Source organism: Bos mutus, chromosome 1 (genome assembly GCF_027580195.1).
Source record: "Bos mutus isolate GX-2022 chromosome 1, NWIPB_WYAK_1.1, whole genome shotgun sequence".
Lineage (NCBI taxonomy): Eukaryota > Metazoa > Chordata > Mammalia > Artiodactyla > Bovidae > Bos > Bos mutus.
In genome coordinates, this window is record NC_091617.1 from 152,326,338 (window position 1) to 152,346,652 (window position 20,315).

At 46.4% G+C, this 20,315-nt stretch overlaps 1 protein-coding gene and 1 pseudogene across 1 annotated transcript; both read right to left on the reverse strand.

Moving 5' to 3' along the window:
* Positions 1–337: 337 nt before the first annotated feature.
* On the reverse strand, positions 338–8,401 carry LOC102280435 (carbonyl reductase [NADPH] 1 pseudogene; annotated as a pseudogene).
* A 136-nt stretch (positions 8,402–8,537) lies between these two features.
* LOC102280721 (carbonyl reductase [NADPH] 1) lies at positions 8,538–15,551 on the reverse strand. Its single transcript, XM_005905712.3, has 3 exons — positions 15,092–15,551; positions 14,472–14,579; positions 8,538–9,215 (listed from the first exon to the last, which is right to left on the reverse strand). Exons 1-3 carry the CDS (start codon positions 15,378–15,380, stop codon positions 8,779–8,781), a joined length of 834 nt encoding a protein of 277 aa, XP_005905774.2. The 5' UTR covers positions 15,381–15,551; the 3' UTR covers positions 8,538–8,778.
* Positions 15,552–20,315: the final 4,764 nt, after the last annotated feature.

Below are 20,315 nucleotides of genomic sequence, written 5' to 3' on the forward strand. Positions count from 1 at the left end.
ATGATAATTCTTTCCCCAAGTAGTACTCTCACTTTCCTTGACCTACATTTTGGTCTATTAGACTTCTGAGCTGGTTCTGCATATAATCAGTTGGAACAAACAGACATTTATAAAGAACCATGTATTCATCTATTGATATTTATTCATTATTTGTCATCCATTCTTCTTTTATTCCCTGGGATCACAAAAGAAATCACAAAAGATCTCACAGAATAGTAGCCATTTCAAAGTGGCTTTGAAATTTACATAGAGGTAGGCATGTTTCATTTTTTTCATGGGGAGATGTTTTGAACACTGTGTTTTCTTAGTCTAATCAGGACAGGTAACCAAGTGGGGCCTATGGGTAGAACTCAGGCAAGAATTGCCATTTTGCAACTTTTTTCTCATGGACAAACTGTCCATGAGGCCCCTCGGCATCTGAGGGCAGAAGGGCCAAGTACACGGGGGTCTCTATTCCTTCTTCTAAGCTTTGGGGGCTTTGGATCCCCCCATGTCGGTTCTCACCCACCCTGGGCAGCAGGCATTCAGGAGGATCTTGTCTCCTCCTCTCTGCTCACTCAGTTTCCTGGCTTGGATTCTGGACAGGGCCATGATGCCGATTTTCGCCACTTCATGTATATTATTATCTGGCCAGCCCTCCTTCCTGTGCACCCCGTTCTTTGTGTCTTCCACAAACTTGTTCATGAGCCCCACCAGCTCCTCCTCCATGATGGTCTCACTTCTCAATTTCTGCTGCAGTTCAGGCTGCAGCTTTCAAGAGCTTTGAAGCCCCATGCACTAGAGACATTCACCACTCTGCCTAAAATGCAACACAAACCATTACTTGGGAAGGTATGTATGAGAATAATGAATACCCAATTTGCTGAGATGTTGGACTCGATTACCACTGGAGAGCCACGTACCAGTTTCCTACAAGATGAATTTATACTGCATCTGTGAGTGAAGCATCCACCTGCAATGCGGGAGACCTGGGTTCGATCCCTGGGTTGGGAAGATCCCCTGGAGAAGGGAATGGCCACCCACTCCAGTATTCTGGTCTGGAGAATTTCATGGACTGTATAGTCCATGGGGTTGCAAAGAGTTGGACACAGCTGGGTGACTTTCACTTCACTTCACTATGAGTGAAGGGCATTAGACATTCTTGTAACCTGCCCTACCATGATCCTAGGGTAACTAAAGAGAAAGACATGGTATAATGGGGAGGGTAGTGCCCAGATTTCCATAAGAAAATGAAAATGGTATATCGAGGAAAGAGCTCCATAGGTTGGAGGACTCCTTGCTGCACTCAGAAGCAGACAGCATCTTTTTCTCAAAGGCCTCCTCTGGAACCAGCTGAGGACCTTAGGTCACTTGGGCAGGGCTCTATGCCAGGCCTCTGTTGACCAGCAAAGGGCTGATGGGTTTGTGGATGGCAGTTCCAAGTTGACCAGAGAGCATCAGGTTGAAGGATGGTGAAATTAACTCAGTTCACAGGGCTGAACTGATGCTTGTTTCTTTGGGTTTGGGTTTATATCAGCTCGGGAGTGGTGAATCAAGTCCTGGCTGTATGATGACAGAGGCAGGCAGCAGAAACTAGACTATTTAAGGGACGGTCACATGAGCATGATACTCTGAGAGTCAAATGGGAAGTTAGGAGGAATTAAAGTACAACTACTTAAGGCTCATCAGAAGAACCACTTCCAAAATTGGAAGGCAATTGGAACCACTGAGTGTTTTCAGGTGTGCTTATTTGAAGTGCTACCTGGCCCCATGAAAGTGAAAGTCGCTCAGTCATGTCTGACTCTTTGCAACCCCATGGACTATACAGTTCATGGAATTCTCCAGGCCAGAATACTGGAGTGGGTAGCCTTCCCCTTCTTCAGAGGATCTTTCCAGCCTAGGGATCCAACCAAGGTCTCCTGCACTGCAGGCAGATCTTTACCAGCTGAGTCACAAGGGAAGCCCAAGAATACTGGAGTGGGTAGCCTATCCCTTCTCCAGTGGCTCTTCCCAACCCAGGAATCGAACTGAGGCCTGGCCCCATGAAATGAGTGCAAATGGGGGTGCTGCAGGAATGCAGAGATGGGATCCTTGTTCATCCACGCCTCTCCCATTCCTGCTGTATCTGACAGCATGAGAGAAGAAGTCTTTGCATGGTATGAGTCATATTCTTTGAGCCAAAGGATTGACACAGAGCAGGTGAGTTGCAGGTAGTAGCCCTGGGAAGGTAGAAAATGTCCTGATGAGGTGCGATGCTGTCTGTGGGCACGGCTCCGTGTACCCAGCAGTAGATCCTTGTGCCCAAGTTGTATTATGGTACTGGAGCAGAAGACACTGCATGATTTGGACTGAGGAGGTATATTCCTCAGGCCAGGGAACACACTTTCATGCTCAGAGTAGAGGTTTGATACAGAACTGGGACAGGAAATGAAACTGGTTGTGTCAAACGTTGGCTTACAGACATTTGTGAGCTTATGCCCACAATCAGCATGATGGGAGCCTTGGAAGAAGCCCCCAGATAGATTCCTCTCTCCTCTGGGGAAGAAGGGGTGTGGAGGATGCCAGGGTGACTCTACACTCTTTTCCCTACTTCATTTCAACCTTCGTTTTTCTGGCTATACTATAGTTCTGGGACCCATTTGCAATTTATGATCTGGAAGTCAGGGGATAACTGGTAAGCAAGAAAGTTAACTATAAACTTTTTTTTGGTCAGAATTCTGAAGGGCCCGATGAAATGGACTGTGTCTTCACCTATCTGGCCAATTTGGAGGAAGAGCAACTGCAGCTGTATTGTCTAGTCAGCAGCTTAAACAGTCCACCAGTCTGGGCCTGTGTAACCCGACTTGTGTGATGGGGGTGGACTAAGGGGAGGCACTTGTTAGGCGAGTATTGTGAGGGCAGTCAGCATGAGCAGTGACGGAACTCACCATCCCTCTGAAGGATGAGAAAGTACGGGTAAAAGGCGATGACATGTGGGGAGGAGGGGGAATGGAACTGAGGATGTTTAAATGGGTTATGCAATAAGAGAAATCAATATGACTCTGAGAGCAGGAGGTGATAGCCTCTTTTAGCTCACTTATCCCAGATGCCTGATAGAGTGAAGCAACCTGCAGCCAAGGTCACTCCTGCTTTAGGACCTGCCAAAGTCAAGCATGGATGTAAGAGTTGGACTATAAAGAAAGCTGAATGCCAAGGAATTGATGCTTTTAAACTGTGGTGTTTGAGAAGACGCTTGAGAGTCCCTTGGACTGCAAGGAGATCCAGCCAGTCCATCCAAAGGAAATCAGTCCTGAATATTCATTGGAAGGACTGATGCTGAAGCTGAAACTCCAATACTTTGGCCACCTGATGCAGAGAACCAACTCATTGGAAAAGACCCTGATGCTGGGAAAGACTGAAGGCGGGAGGAGAAGGGGATAACAGAGGATGAGATGAGAGGACTGGATGGCTTCACTGACTCAATGGACATGAGTTTGAGTAAACTCCGGGAGTTGGTGATGGACAGGGAGACCTGGCGTGGTGAAATCCATGGGGTCACAAAGAGTTGGACACAAGTGAGCAAGTGGACTGAACTGAAAGTCAAGCAGAAGCCCTGGGATATTTTTATCCCACAGACATGGGATGGATTGAACCAATCGTTAATCACTGAGTGTTTCTCTAGCCAGGTGCCAGCATCTCTTGAGTCTTAGTCTTCAGGTCACATGTTCTACCTACCGTCCTGTGACGGGGGTTATCACTGGCCTTGCTGGTAATAGTCCACTCTCACATGTAAAGCAGCCATAGGAAGATACCGATAGGGATGACCAAGTGTGATGGGAGATGGAGGTAAAGTCTCTGCAGGGTGTAATACTAATGGCAAATAACTAGTTGGTGAAGAACTCGGCACAGCCAACCATGAGCCAGTTTCCATGATGTAAATGAGTGAAACACGGAGGTCATTAGGCTGAGCTGGCTCTAATTCCTTGGTGGCCTCTGTAAGCAAAACAAAACGGAAGCCTGAAAATGCCTCAAGGTGACAAAATGGGAACCTAAGGACTGATAGTCACAAAGAGCCACCTGGGCCAGAAGCTGAAGACAGTCCACAGTTTCCTTACTTTGCTTCAGCCTTTTCTCCACAATAGTCTGTTCCTGAGTGCCTGTCAGCCGGGCCATGCTCAGTAATTCTGGTTTGGTGATTTCCCATTCAAAGAGTTCTTTGTCTCAAACTGAAATAATTTTTTTTTTTGCCTCTTTTTCTCTCTTAACAATACTAAATAGACTGCACAAACAGTTTTATGCTAAATAAAAAGCTGAGCGCTGAAGAATTGATGCTTTTGAACTGTGGTGTTGGAGAAGACTCTAGAGAGTCCCTTGTACGGCAAGGAGATCCATCCAGTCCATCCTAAAGGAGATCAGTCCTGAGTGTTCACTGGAAGGACTGATGCTGAAGCTGAAACTCCAATACTTTGGCCACCTGATGCGAAGAGCTGATTCATCTGGAAAGACCCTGATGCTGGGAAAGATTGAGGGCAGGAGGTGAAGGGGACGACAGAGGGTGAGATGGTTGGCTGGCATCTCCGACTCAATGGACATGGGTTTGGGTAAACTCTGGGAGGTGGTGATGGACAGGGAGGCCTGGAGAGCTGTGGTCCATGGGGTCTCAAAGAGTCAGACACGACTGAGCGACTGAACTGAACTGAAGGTACAAGTAGCAGTTGATCAAGGCGAGAATCAAGTTAGTATCAATAAGGTGGATGAACCTAGAGCCTACTGTACAGACTGAAGTAAGTCAGAAAGGGAAAGATGAATACTGTGTATTAAGGCAGGTGTATGGAAAGTAGAAAGATGGTACTGATGAGCCTATTTGCAGGGTAGCAGTGGAGACGCAGACGCAGAGAACTCACTTGTGCACACAGTGGGGGAAGGAGAGGGTGGGAGGCACTGAGAGAGGACCACGGAAACGCACACGTTGCCACATGCAAGGTACGGAGCCAGGGGGAATCTGCTGTGTGACTCAGGGAGATCAACCCAGTGCTCTGCGACAACCTAGAGGGGTGGATGGGGTGGGAAGTGGGAGAGGTTCAGGAGGGAGGGGACGTAGGTATCCCTGTGGCTGATTCATGTGGATGTATGGCAGAAACCAGCACAATACTGCAAAGCGACCATCTTCCGATAAAAGCTGAAAACAAATTAGTATCAGTGGAAACACATGAAAATGGAAGTAGTGGCTTTAGAAGCTGGAATATCTGTTGCTCTCAACTACTCAAACCCCAGTCTGGCTGCCCCCGATGAGAGATGTTATTTCTGTACTCTTTCTGTATCTGTTAAATAAAATCTAGGCTAAACTTAGATGCTCGATGATCCTTTGGATGTAAGGGAGTCTTAGTGAAGGTCCAGAGGGTGTTCTCTATAAGTAAAGGGCTAAGCTTGGCCAGAGGAAGCTTCAGCCCTATTCCAGGACATCTGGGAGGTAATAGTGAAGCCTGAACGTCCTTGCCTGAGAAGACTGTCCTCAATTACTTGTTCGAGGGTCAGGTTACCTAATCCGTGTTCGTGTGTGAGTATGGTGGGGGCCTCGGCCTAGCTGGTATCAGCTGGACCCCTGGATGGGCTGGAGAGCAGGGCCCGCCACGAGGGCAGTGGGCCATTCCTGCGTGACCACCCCTCACCAAGAACCCTGGACATCAAGGCTGGGTCGAGCCCGCTGCTTGGTAATGCCCCTTGTGTCTGACACAGGCTGTTTGGGGGAGAAATGCGTGGTGCCTCCAGGATCTGCAGGGAGACGTCAAGTCCCAGCTCCATACTGGGCTTCTTAGACCCTGGTCTATAACACCTTTAACCACTGCTGAACTGAACTACTGTTCACTTTTCCAATATCATGTCCTTTTGAATATCATAGCTTTTTGTCGAGTTCTTGGTCCTTACAGTGAATTATTGAACTTGAGGATGGTCTGGGAACTTCCTGAACCTTAAAGACCAAGGTATGTATACTTGGTTTAGCATCTAGAAACCTGTATTGGTAATACACCATGTCAGTGGCATAGGAAGAAACACTCTGCTGGCAGGAAGCAGAAAAGTCTTCAGGGGTCTAATGAATGTGGTAGGATGAGCACCACAAACCCAAATCAGGTCACTCTGAGAGGGGCACGGGAGAGAGAAGGTCTGGGAAAGACTCCTGAGAGGACACCCCCTGTGATGGGCATGGAGCACGTGGAGGGCCTCTTGGAGGAGACCTTTGAACTAAGATGGGAAAGAGAAGAAAGAGCCAAATGTGCAAAGTGCAGATGGACAGAGAGCACCAACGACTCGGGCCGGGTGTAGAGGGACCAGAGGCCACAGGGCATCCTGCCGAGTGACCACACAGGTGTAAGTCAGTGCAGCTGAGAAGGATGAGACCAGATGCAGGTGGGCTGAGATCTTGCCAGAAACCCTGCAGTTTGGGCTCAATCGGACTCACCTCGGCTTTTTATCAGAGGCAAGAGCTCTGTGCACACAGCTCGGGTACCAAGGACGTTTGTTTTCATGGTCACTTCTGCCTGAATTGCAATCGGTGTGGGATATCAACTTTTAGGATAGAAAAACAGGGCTAATAAACAAAGCCATATGCTAAAAATGGCTACTTGATACACTATTTTTTCGGTCAAATCTGTTTTCGTCTAGTAATGTTTGGTGTTAGTGAACGGTATTGCACCAATGGGTGTTTTGTGGTTTGATAGAAGACTCTTGCAAGGAGACCCAACCAGTCCATTCTAAAGGAGATCAGTCTTGGGTGTTCATTGGAAGGACTGATGCTAAAGCTGAAACTCCAATACTTTGGCCACCTCATGAAAGAGTCTGATGCTGGGGGTATTTGGGGCAGGAGGACAAGGGGACGACAGAGGATGAGATGCCTGGATGGCATCACCGACTAGCTGGACATGAGTTTGAGTAACTCGGGGAGTTGGTGATGGACAGGGAGGCCTGGCGTGCTACAATTCATGGGTTCGCAAAGAGTCGGACACGACTGAGTGACTGAACTGAACTGAACTGAACGCTATATACTTACAAAAGATGGCATCATCAGGGGAGGCTGAGTGAAAGAAGCCCATGTGACCTCCTGTGTACCACTCTGCAATTTTATTTTATTATTGTTTTTTTTCACTCTGCAATTTTAAATTGGTTTCAGAAGTTAAAAATTAACCCAACTCATCCAAAGTTCAGTGAAATCAATACTGTGAAAATCTGGGCGCTGTCCTGTACCCTGGTCAAAGCTTTTATAAAGCCTTCTTGCTGGAAAAGCTTGTAATCTCGGAGGACTTGCTCTCCCTGTGACCTCTGCCCTGTGCTCCATCCCTAGGGAGAGGGTTCTAGATCCCACGGCGGAGGTTCAGGCAATAGCCCCGCCCCGCCCCATCTGGCTCCCCTCACAGTGGCTGTAACCCCCCAGCTCCCACTCACTTAAGCTGGAAGGCGATGGCTGCATTGTTGACCAGGAGCACGTCGAGGCCCCCGTACTCCTTTCGCAGGAAGTCGCGCAGGGCCCGGATGCTCTGCAGGTAATCAATGTCCAGCTGCTGCACAGCCGCCTGACTCCCATCTTGTCCCGCGCCATGAGCACTACATTCCCCAGGAACCGCCGACATGGGTCATGCACGATGGCAAAACCGAGGCCCTTGTTGGCCTCAGTGACCAGCGCCACGCGGGTGGAGGACGACATGGCCTGTGGACAGGGCCCTTTGGATTAGAGTTGACAAGGCTGGAGACAGATGGGGTGGTGCGGCGTGGGACGTGGAGACGTGCCACAGTCCAGAAGGCAAAGAACTGTGTCCTGGGATACAGTGCAGTGATTACTTCAGAAGGAGGAGGCCCTGCCTTCTTTCTGCTTAAGGAGGGATCAAATGTTCCGTAAGGTTAATAAACACCACTCCTGGTTCCACATCTTTCCTTGTGCTGTATCCTGAGCCAAAAAAGAGGACACAGCCCTCTTTTCCTTTAAACTTTTTATTTTATATTGGAGGACAGGGCTTTCCTGGTGGCTGGGACAGTAAAGAATCTGCCTGCAATGGGGGGAGACCCAGGTTTGATCTCTGGGTTAGGAGGAGCCCCTGGAGAAATAAATGGCAGCTGACTCCAGTATTCTTGCCTGGGAAATCCCATGGACAGAGGAGCCCAGAGGGCCACAGTGCATGGAATTGCAGAGAGCTGTGCATGGAATTGCAAAGACCTAGACAGGACTGGGCGACTAACACTTTCATAGTTGATTGACAACATTCTGAACTGTCACCACAGTTTCAGCTGGGCAGCACAGGGCCTCAGCCACACATATACACGTATTGGTTCTCTACAATCTCCCCTCCTTCCCAGGCTGTCATGTAACACTGAGCAGGTTTCCCTGTGTTAGGGAGTAGTATCCTGTTGGATTTTGGCTCAAGGTCATCCAGGAAGATGGCCGAGCCAGGACTCTCTGGTTCCAGATGTTTGTCCTGAAAAATTTTGAATAGAAAAGTGGAACTAATACTCGACACCCACATGTCCACCAAACTAGCTTCAACTATTACGGATAATGGAGCAGATTCACCATTTAAGAGTTTGCACAAAGGGACATTTATAAGGAATTATTTATTTTTATTATTTGTCACCCATCCCACTTTTCCTCCCCTGGGATCACAGAAGAAGTCAGAAAACTCTTTACAAGATTAGCAGCCCTCTCCCAGTGAGAACTTGATCTGGATATTTTGATTCCTTTTTCTTTTTTTCTGCACAGCGATAATTTTGTCAGTGTCTGTTTGGTGAATCTGGGACAGCAATATAAATTGATCCATGGTGTAGCTGTGAATGAGCTCACCATTGCACAACTTTTTTCTCAGAAATGAACTCTCCGTGAGGCCCCTCGGCATCTGAGGGCAGAAGGGCCAAGTACACGGGGGTCTCTGCTCCTTCTTCTGGGCTTTTGGAGGCTTTGGGTCCCCCCATGTCGGTTCTCACCCACCCTGGGCAGCAGGCGTTCAGGAGGATCTTGTCCCCTCCTCTCTGCTCACTCAGTTTCCTGGCGTGGATTCTGGACAGGACTGTGACTCCAATTTTCGTCACTCCATATGCGGTATCGGGCCAGCCCTCCTTCCTGTGCACCCCGTTCTTTGTGTCTTCCACAAACTTGTTCATGAGCCCCACCAGCTCCTCCTCTGTGATGGTCTCACTTCGAAACTTCTGCTGCAGTTCAGGGCTGCATTTCTTTAGAGAGTTGACACTGACAAAGCTGGATACATTCACCACTCTGCCTAAAATACAACACAAATCAGTCCATAGAAAGGCGAGCACGAGAAGGATGATACCCAATTGGGACAGGCCTGACCTTTTGAAAGAGGACATTAGGGAAGGAAGGGAATGTATTTTGGGAGGGGGTTGCTCAAAGGGTTTTATGAGTTTTATTATTATAAGTGACAACGTGTTATTTCTAATGTTTTTCAAAAGTAAGCTACATCTAAAGGGAAGATTTCATGCAAATATGGTCTCAATAGAGGACAGAAATGGTATGGACCTAACAGAAGCAAAAGATATTAAGAAGAGGTGGAAAGAATACACAGAAGAACTGTACAAAAAAGATTTTCACGACCAAGATAATCACGATCGTGTGATCACTCACCTAGAGCCAGACATCCTGGAATGTGAAGTCAAGTGGGCCTTAGAAAGCATCACTACGAACAAAGCTAGTGGAGGTGATGGAATTCCAGTTGAGCGATTTCAAATCCTGAAAGATGATGCTGTGAAACTGCTGCACTCAATATGCCAGCAAATTTGGAAAACTCAGCAGTGGCCACAGGACTGGAAAAGGTCAGTTTTCATTCCAATCCCAAAGAAAGGCAATGCCAAAGAATGTTGAAACTACCGCACAATTGCACTCATCTCACACGCTAGCAAAGTAATGCTCAAAATTCTCCAAGCCAGGCTTCAGCAATATGTGAACCATGAACGTCCAGAAGTTCAAGCTGCTTTTAGAAAAGGCAGAGGAACCAGAGATCAAATTGCCAACATCCAGTGGATCATCAAAAAAGCAAGAGAGTTCCAGAGAAAATCTATTTCTGCTTTATTGACTATGCGAAAGCCTTTGACTGTGTGGATCACAATCAACTGTGTAAAATTCTTCAAGAGATGGGAATACCAGACCACCTAACCTGCCTCTTGAGAAATCTCTATGCCGGTCAGGAAGCAACAGTTAGAACTGGACATGGAACAATAGACTGGTTCCAAATAGGGAAAGGAGTATGTTAAGGCTCTATATTGTCACTCTGCTTATTTAATTAATTAATTAATTAATTTTTGCTTATTTAATTTATATGCAGAGTACATCATGAGAAATGCTGGGTTGGAAGAAGCACAAGCTGGAATCAAGATTGCCGGGAGAAACATCAATAACCTCAGATATGTAGATGACACCACCCTTATGGCAGAAAGTGAAGAGGAACTAAAAAGCCTCTTGATGAAAGTGAAAGAGGAGAGTGAAAAAGTTGGCTTAAAGCTCAACATTCAGAAAACTAAGATCATGGCATCTGGTCCCATCACTTCATGGGAAATAGATGGGGAAACAGTGGAAACAGTGTCAGACTTTGTTTTTCTGGGCTCCAAAATCACTGCAGATGGTGACTGCAGCCATGAAATTAAAAGGCGCTTACTCCTTGGAAGGAAAGTTATGACCAACCTAGATAGCATATTAAAGAGCAGAGACATTACTTTGCCAACAAAGGTCTGTCTAGTCAAGGCTATGGTTTTCCCAGTGGTCATGTATGGATGTGAGAGTTGGACTGTGAAGAAAGTTGAGCACCAAAGAATTGATGCTTTTGAACTGTGGTATTGGAGAAGACTCCTGAGAGTCCCTTGGACTGTAAGGAGATCCAACCAGTCCATCCTAAAGGAGATCAGTCCTGGGTGTTCATTGGAGGGACTGATGCTAAAGCTGAAACTCCGGTACTTTGGCTACCTCATGTGAAGAGTTGACTCACTGGAAAAGATTCTGATGCTGGGAGGGATTGGGGGCAGGAGGAGAAGGGGATGACAGGGGATGAGATGGCTGGATCGCATCACCGACTCGATGGACATAAGTTTGAGTGAACTCTGGGAGTTGGGGATGGACAGGGAGGCCTGGCGTGCTGCAATTCATGGGGTTGCAAAGAATCAGACACGACTGAGCGACTGAACTGAACTGAATTATCTTAGAAATTACAGGAATGAAATATTTCATTCAAACTCAATAAATAAGTCACGAAGGAAGAAGTCTGTGAATCTACCACCCAGAATGACTTGTGAAAATTATTTTCAAAACTCAACCATTTAAAGTCTCTGGAAATGGTCCCTAGGGCATACAGCAAATGAACCTTTTTCCCCAGACTATCTCCAATAACGCAGGTGAGAACAGAGAGCATCTAGTTCAACCATGACTGCTTCTTCCTTTCCTCCTTTCTGACCATAACAACGGAAACTTCACTCTGCAATGCTGCATCTCAGACGCAGGGCTCCCTCCCTGCCAAGGGGCTGTGGGATCTTCCCACGATGGAGATGACATCAGCATTTCTCATCCTGTTTCTCAGCTACCTGGTGCAGAGGTTCATTTCCTGGTAAGTGTACCTAGGAGGTTAGGACTTCCTTTTCCAACCCAGTCCTAACTCGTGGGACCAAGGCTCTAACCTTGGGCTGGGCATCCTGAGAATGCCTTGAGACTTTCACTGGTCATAGCAAATATCCTTTTTTATCAGCACAAGAGACAACTCTACACATGGACATCACCAAATGATTGGCCAATACCGAAATCAGAGTGATTACATTCTTTGTAACAGTTAGCAAAAACAAGACCTGGAGCTGACTGGGGCTCAGACCATCAGCTCTTCATAGCAAAATTCAGGCTTTCACTAAAGAAAGTGGGGATAACCATTAGGCAGGTCAGCCACGACTTAAATCCAGTTCCCCATGACTATACAGTGCACCTAATGAATAGATTCAAGCAATTAGATCTAGTAAACAGAGTGCCTGAAGATCTATGGAGAGAAGTCCCTAATACTACACTGGGGGCAGTGAGCAAACCATCCTAAAGAAAAAGAAACGCAAGAAGGCGAAGTGGTTGTCTGAGGAGGCTTTACAAATAACTGAGGAAAGAAGAGAAGCGAAAAGCAAGGGAGAAAGGGAAAGGTTCACCCAAGTGAATGCCGAGTTCCAGAGAATAACAAGGAGGGACAAGAAGGCCTTCTTCAGTGAACAATGCAGAGAAACGGAGGAAACAACAGAAAGGGTAAGACTAGAGATCTCCTCAAGAAAATCAGAAATATCAAAGGAAGATTTCATCCAAAGATGGGTACAGTAAAGGACAGAAGTGGTAAAGACTAAGAGAAGCTGAAGAAATCCAGAAGAGTTGGAAAGAATATACAGAACTATATGAAAAAGATTTAATGACCTGGATAAGCACGATGGTGTAGTCTCTCATTCAGAGCCAGACATTCTGGAGTCTGAAGTCAAGTGGGCCCTAGCAAGCACTGCGATCAATAAAGCTAGTGGAGAGATGAGATTCTGGCAAAACTATTTCAAATCCTAAATATGATGCTATTAAAGTGCTGAACTCAACATGTCAGCACATTTAGAAAACCCAGCAGTGACCACAGGACTGGAAAAGGTCAATCCTCATCACAGCCCCAAGTTGGGGAATACTAAAGAATGTTCAAACCACTGGACAATTATACTCATCTCCCATTAGCTCAAAATCCTCCAAGTGACACTTTAGCATTGTGTGAATTGAGAATTTTCAGATGTTCAAGCTGAGTTTAGAAAAGGAAGACAAATCAGAGATCAAATTGCCAACATTCGCTGAATCACAGAGAAAGCAAGGGAATTCCAGAAGAATATCCACCTCTGCTTCACTGGCTACACTAAAGCCTGTGACTGTGTGGGTCATAACAAACTGTGGAAGGCTCTTAAAGAGACAGGAATACCAGACCTTCTTACCTGTCTCCTGAGAACCCTGTATGCAGGTCAAGAAGCAACAGTTAGAACCCTGTATGGCACAACTGACTGGTTGAGAAAGGAGTACGACAAGGCTCCCTATTGTCACCGTGCTTAACTTTTACGCAGAGCACATCATGTGAAATGCCGGGCTGGATGAGTTAACAAGCTGGAAATCAAGATTGTGGGAGAAATATTAACAACCGCAGATATGCAGATGGTCTCTAATGGTAGAAAGCGAAGTGGAACTAAAGAGCCTCTTGATGAGGGTGAAGGAGGAGAGTGAAAGAGCTGGCTTAACACTCAGTATTTAAAAAACCACGATCATGGCATCTGGTCCCATTAGCTCATGGCCAATAGGGCAAAAGGTGGAAGCAGTGACAGAGCTCCTCTTCCTGGGCTCTAAGACCACTGCGGATGGTGAAGCCAGCCATGAAATCAGGTGAGAGCTGCTTGGGAACAAAGCTATGACAAATGCAGACAGGCTGTTAAAAAGCAAAGACATCACTTCGGAGAATCAGGGGACACTTAGGAGCTGACTTCTGAGGTCCTAGTGAACCAAGTTTGAAGGAGTAGCACCTTCCAGGAGTGGACAGGGAAACAGGTGAGAAGCTGAGTGTCAACTGTAAACACGTGTCCTCAATCTCTAGGCACACTCGGAATCCTTCTTAAAGTATCTGCTTGTCTTACTTTGTGTGTTTAATGGGGGTGGTTCCTCTCGCAGCCCCTTACTTCAGGGTAAACATTACAGTAGTTTAAGCTAGAGGAATGAGTTTGTTTTGTCCAGAACACCGAGCACACTGAAGGGCAGTTATCAGATTAGAGATCTCTATTAGCCACACTAAGGGCTTGGACTTCATTCACACTTGCAGGATTTATGGGAGGGGCAGTGAACCTGTCAAGAAAGAAAAGGATTCAAGAAGGGCAAGGGGTCCCTTAGGAGGGTTTACAAGTGTTTAGAAACAACAGCTGAGGGCCTGTTTGTAGAGCTAGGATGGGGCAGACGGCTGGGGAGAAACTCAGCTGGACGAATTTAGGACCTGGTAATGACAATAAGCGGGCAGGCTTACTTCCCACGTATGGGCAGGGTGCCCTCCAGTTTCCTGGTGCGTGGATGACAGGATTAGTTACCAAGATGTTTTGGGGAAAGGACAAGTCTTTGGGGGGAAGGGGACTAATGAACTGGTGGTGGTGCAGGCGCCACTAGCCTGAGGAAGAGGGGGACAGGAGAAAGAAGGTCTGGGAAGGACTCCTGAGGGAACTGCCCCTGTGATGGGCACAGAGCAGCTCAAGGGCCTCTTGGAGGAGGAAACCTCTGAGCTAAGATGGGAAAGAGAAGAAAGAGCCAGATGTGCAAAAAGCAGGTGGACAGACAGCACCAAGGACCTGGGCAGTGTGTGGAGGGACCTCAGGGTGCAGGACACCCGGCTGGGTGGAGACACGGTGGAGGGCAGGGAAGCTGAGCAGGAGCGGCAGGGGCCTGTAGATGAGACCAGAGCCAGGTGGGCCCAGATCTTGCCAGAAGCACTGCTGTCGGCTCCAATCAGACTCACCTTGCGGTTTTATTAGAGGCAGGAGCTCTGTGCACACATCTCTGGTGCCAAAGAAGTTTGTTTTCATAGTCACCTCTGCTTGAATGTGAAATGGTGTGGTGTCAGCAGCTTTCAAGAGAAAAGCAAAGTGGAGTCAAGAAACAGTTCTCGCGCGGTAACATTCCCTAAGAAGGTATCGCTCATGAATTTTGTGTGCAACTAGTGAAGGTAAAAATCGGTTGAATTTTGTGCACAATACAATCAGTATTGGACCCGTGTGAATTTCCCAGGTTGATAATGAAGCACAGTTTTGCAAGAACACACCACTGGCACGGCGCTGTACAAAGGGTACATGGGACCTCTGTGCATCAGAAAGGGGCTGTGCATCAACCTGGAAAAGGTGCCCGGGATTCTGAGCCAGAGAAACTAAAAGTTCTCTCCGGCTAGAGAGCAGCCAATTCCTCGCAATTCCTCTAGCCGCACCTCTTCCCCTTTCCCTTCTCCTTCTCTAGGGAGTCATTCTGGACCCCACAGGCGGGAGAAGCCCCTCTACAGCGATTCCCAGACAGATTTGGTCCATCTTGGACCGAGATGCTCAGAGCGGGTGACAGCCTCTCCTGGAGCACCCAGCCGCTTCTTACTCTTGAAGGCGATGCCCGCGTTGTTGACCAGCACATCGAGGCCCCCGTACTCCTTGCGCAGGAAGTCACGCAGGGCGCGGATGCTCTGCCGGTCGTCGATGTCCAGCTGGTGGAAAAGGGGGCTCAGGCCCTCAGCCTGCAGCTGCTGCACGGCCGCCCGACCCCGCGCCTCGTCCCGCGCCGTGAGCACCACGTCGCCCGAGAACCGCCGGCACAGGTCACGCACGATGACGAAGCCGATGCCCTTGTTGGCCCCGGTGACCAGCGCCACGCAGTTGGAGGACGACATGGCCGGTGTGCAGGGCGTTGAGTTGCCTTCAATAGGGAGCGGCGAGTCCCAGCGTTTGCGCGAGACAGCAGTGCGCGGAGCGATCACTGGCTTGAATCACCCAGGGGCGCCTGGGCTGAGCGCGCAGGCGCAGACGCAGGCTCCGCCCCTCGGGGCTCGGCTCCCTGGGGACCCCCAGAGGTGCGGCGTGTGTAGAGAGAAAACTTCTGCGGAGTTTTCCGAACAGTCCTCCTGAAAAGTTGCTGCTGGCGACTGGCGGGCTGGTGGCAGAGAGAATCATTCTTATTGGTCGTGTTCTCTAGGTTAACGTAGAGAACGTTAAACGCTCAGTTTAAAACTGATACCCATCCTCATGGTTGGATGGCATCACCGACTCATGGGCATGAGTTTGAGTAAACTCCGTGAGTTGGTGATGGACGGGGAGGCCTGGTGTGCAGGAATCCATGGGGTCACAAAGAGTCGGACACAACTGAGCGACTGAACTGAGCTGAAGTGATCCTCAGATTTCCTCCTGTTCTCCCGTGTTCACGGTTGCGCTTGCAGAAATGAATCATATGTACTAACTTTATTTTTCCTGGTGTTTGAAAAATATCACTGTAACTGAAGTCTTGGAAACCCCGAGTTGTGGAATAAGTTGGAAGAAAATGGTAGAGATCAAGTAATTGTTGGTTTCTCCCGTAAATATGAAAGCAAAGCTACTGGCTTAGCCTTGGCTGATTTTTACCTCGTGAGGAGTGTTCACTAAATCACTGTTTATTTGCAGGGTTGTCAGGTTACTTGTTTGCAGTTCCTGAAGTGTACAGGTGCAAAGGGGCGTTGCAGCCCTTTCTCCCACTCAAATAGCGCCTTAGGATTCATCTTTTTATTTACATTTTTAAAGTGAGGAAATGGAGACTGAGAAGGTTCATAAATTAGTTCAGTGGTGGGAAATTAATTTTCTTCCTTACCTGTTAGTGCTTAAAACAGAGGAATTAGGGGGTTATAATATCATTTTCCTTTCTGTGCTGTGTCCTGTCCACTGAAAGAAAAAGCACAAACTAAAAGTTGAGATATTTTTGGATAATATTGTTATGATTGGTTTGTAAATGAGTTCTAATCTAATTGGCCTACAGAAAAATAAATGCTTACAAAGCAAATAATTCTAAATGCAAGAGAAATTAACCGAAATGAATTTCAGGTTCACAATGAACTGGGAATTATTCAGTATTAAATACTTAGTGTTAATGTTTGCTTGTTGATCTAAGTAATATAAGCATGTTAAGAGTTATTAACATTAAGTATAATATTTTCATTGTGCCCAGGTTTAATCTGTCAAATATTGTTATATTGGGCTTGCCTGGTGGCTCAGATGGGAAAGAATTCACCTGCAATGTGGAAGATCTGGGTTCCATCCCTGGGTTGGGAAGATCCCCTGGCCGAGGGCATGACAACCCACTCCAGTATTCTTTCCTGGAGAATCCTATGGACAGAGGAGCCTGGCAGGCTATGGGGTCACAAAGATTCGGACTAGGTGACTAAGCACGAAAGTTGAGAATTACATTTTATTTGGCTGGCTTACATGGATGTAAGAGTTGGACTATAAAGAAAGCTGAGTGCCAAGGAATTGATGCTTTTGAACTGTGGTGTTGGAGAAGACTCTTGAGAGTCCCTTGGACTGCAAGGAGATCCATCCAGTCCATCCTAGGGGAGATAGTCCTGGGTGTTCATTGGTAGGACTGATTTTGAAGCTGAAATTCCAATACTTCGGCCACCTGATTCGAAGAGCTGACTCATTTGAAAAGACCCTGATACTGGGAAAGATTGAAGGCAGGAGAAGGGGATGACAGAGAATGACATGGTTGGATGGCATCACCGACTCAATGGACATGGGTTTGGGTGGACTCCGGGCGTTGGTGATGGACAGGGAGGCCTGGTGTGCTGCGGTTTATGGGGTTGCAAAGAGTCAGACACAACTGAGCGACTGAACTGAACTGAGGTTTTAAGCCTGGGATATAGCCTCTTCAGATACCTCTAAGGGATTGTTCTGGAGAGGTAAGGGAGGAGCCAGGATATACAGGAGTTTTTGCAAAAATAGCCCAAAAAACCCAGGTCCTGAAACATCAATTACTGCTAATTAAATAAAACATCACAAATTAATGAATTTAGCAGTTTTCAGTGTATGATAAATGTTTGGGCTTACTGAAATTATTCCTTTGATGTGCACTTGAACTCTATCTGGGGCCAGTATCCTGTTTTTCTCTGCTGTGAATTCCTTTCTGGGTGCACCGTTGGGGTGGGCTGCAGTGGCTAATGACTCGATGGCTTCAATATCCTCTGTTTACTGAAATGGTAGGTAATGTTCTTTGTCCACATTCTTTTATGGTAGCCAGAAGCTAGTGGCTACTTAAATGTAATTTTAATCAAAATAATACAATTAAAATTCAGTCTGTTAGTTCCACTAACCACATTTCAAGGGCTGAGTCACATGTGTTAGTGATGGCTGTACCAGACAGTGCATGTATCGCTTTCCATCACAGCAGAAACTTTCTTTGAACAGCTATGCTTTAGATAGTTTCCAATTATATTACAACTTCAAGGAATTTTTCTAATCAGTTGCAAAAAAAAAAACAAAACAAAACTAATAATCAGGGAAAGAACTCTGCTTTTTGACAAAACTTTATGAGATGATTGTAGATTCACGAACAGTAGTAACAAATAATACAGAAATTCCTTATACTTTACCCAGTTTCCTCAATGGTAATGTTTTTACAATGTCACAATCACAGCACAAAGGAGCCTTTAAACTTTAATGACCGTAGCTTGGTGTTAACCACGTAAGTCCATCCCATGACTGAGGAAGGTTATGATTTTTGAGTGAGATTCAGTTGGTTGTTCTGATTGAGCTTGCTTGGCTCTAAAGAAAAAATTATATTTATGGCCAGGGTCAGAGCAGGTATTATAACTGACCAAGTGATGGAGTGCCCTCTAGCAGTATCAGCTGTGGCCCAAAGAGAACTCTGCTGCTGCTGCTGCTAAGTCACTTCAGTTGTGTCCGACTCTGTACGACCCCATAGATGGCAGCCCACCAGGCTCCCCCGTCCCTGGGATTCTCCAGGCAAGAACACTGGAGTGGGTTGCCATTTCCTTCTCCAGTGCATGAAAGTGAAAAGTGAAAGTGAAGTTGCTCAGCCAGACTTGGAGGGGGGAGATAATCCTCTGTTTTTGCAGTTGTGCATAACCTTTAACAAATTCAGCAATTTTATCTTTACATAAAGGAAAAGTGTTAGGCCTTTAAAATTCACGCCTGGGAGACAGGGCCTTGGGAAAGGGCTATTACATGTATATTTCAGGCTACGGACAAAGTTCTTTCTCTGTTCAACAACACAAGAGTGCAGAGCCAGCATGACTAAGCACAGGCAACAATACAAACAACCTTAAAGGGACACACACACCATAGAATCAGGTTGTTCTTCTTTTACTGAACTAAGGTTAAGGGTTTTGGAGGGTAATATCACAAAGGCCAAGTACCCTTCCTATAGATGGGAAACCTGCAATCAACATGACTTATCACTGTTATTATTCTTTATTACTCAGCCAATTTAGCATTGGCCAAGTTTCTCCACTATAAAGTTAATACTACCTTCCCCTCTTTTCCATATTGGGCTCTTTTGGAGGCTAGCTGATAAAAAGGGTGGGGTCAGTGCGGCTCAGATCATGAACTCATTGCAAAATTCAGACTTAAACTGAAGAAAGTATGGAAAACCACTAGACCATTCAGGTATGACCTAAATCAAATCCCTTATGATTATACAGTGAAAGTGACAAATAGATTCAAGAGATTAGATCTGATAGACAGAGGGCCTGAAGAACTATGGACAGAGGTTCATGACATTGTACAGGAGGCAGTGATCAAAACCATCCCCAAGAAAGAAATGCAAAAAGGCAAAATGGTTGTCTGAGGAGGCCTTATAAATAGCTGAGAAAAGAAGAGAAGCTGAAGGCAAGGGAGAAAAGGAAAGATATACCCATTGAATGCAGAGTTCCAAAGAATAACAAGGAGAGATAAGAAAGCCTTCTTCAGTGATCAATGCAAAGAAATAGAGGAAAACAATAGAATGGGAAAGACTAGAGATCTCTTTAAGAAAATTAGAGATACCAAGGGCACATTTCATATAAAGATGGGCACAATACAGGATAGAAATGGTATGGACCTAACAGAAGCAGAAGATATTAAGAAGAGGTGGCAAGAATTCACAGAATTATACAAAAAAGATCTTCATGACCCAGATAACCACGACAGTGTGATCACTCACCTAAAGCCAGACATCCTGGAATGTGAAGTCAAGTGGGCCTTAGGAGGCATCACTATGAACAAAGTTAGTGAGGTAATGGAATTCCCGTTGTGCTATCTCAAATTCTAAAAGATGATTTAAGTTCTGCACTCAATATGTCAGCAAATTTGGAAAACTCAGCAGTGGCCACAGGACTAGAAAAGGCCAGTTTTCATTTCAATCTCAAAGAAGGGCAATACCTAAGAACGTTCAAACCACCGCACAACTGCACTCATCTCACATGCTAGCAGAGAAATGCTCAAAATTCTCCAAGCTAGGTTTCAACAGTACATGAACCAAGAACCTCCAGATGTTCAAGGTGGATTTAGAAATGGCAGAGGAACCAGAGATCAAATTGCCAACATCTGTTGGATCATAGAAAAAGCAAGGGAATTCCAGAAAAACATCTGCTTCTGCTTTATTGACTACGTCAAAGCCTTTGACTGTGTGGATCACAACAAACTGGAAAATTCAAGAGATGGGAATACCGGACCACCTTACCTGGCTCCTAAGAAATCTGTATGCAGGTCGAGAAGCAACAGTTAGAACCGGACATGGAACAACAGACTGGTTTCAAATTGGGAAAGGAGTAGTCAAGGCTGTATACTGTCACCCTGCTTATTTA

Bases quoted from the DNA above. Each gene is read 5' to 3' on its own strand.
- LOC102280721 (XM_005905712.3), bottom strand. From the start codon at position 15,380: ATGTCGTCCTCCAACTGCGTGGCGCTGGTCACCGGGGCCAACAAGGGC. The intron at 14,580-15,091 runs GTAAGAAGCGGC...TTCTCTTGAAAG, and splicing joins CGCGGGCATCGCCTTCAAGA to CTGCTGACACCACACCATTT. The intron at 9,216-14,471 runs GTGAGTCTGATT...GTTGTATTTTAG, and splicing joins GCCTCTAATAAAACCGCAAG to GCAGAGTGGTGAATGTATCC.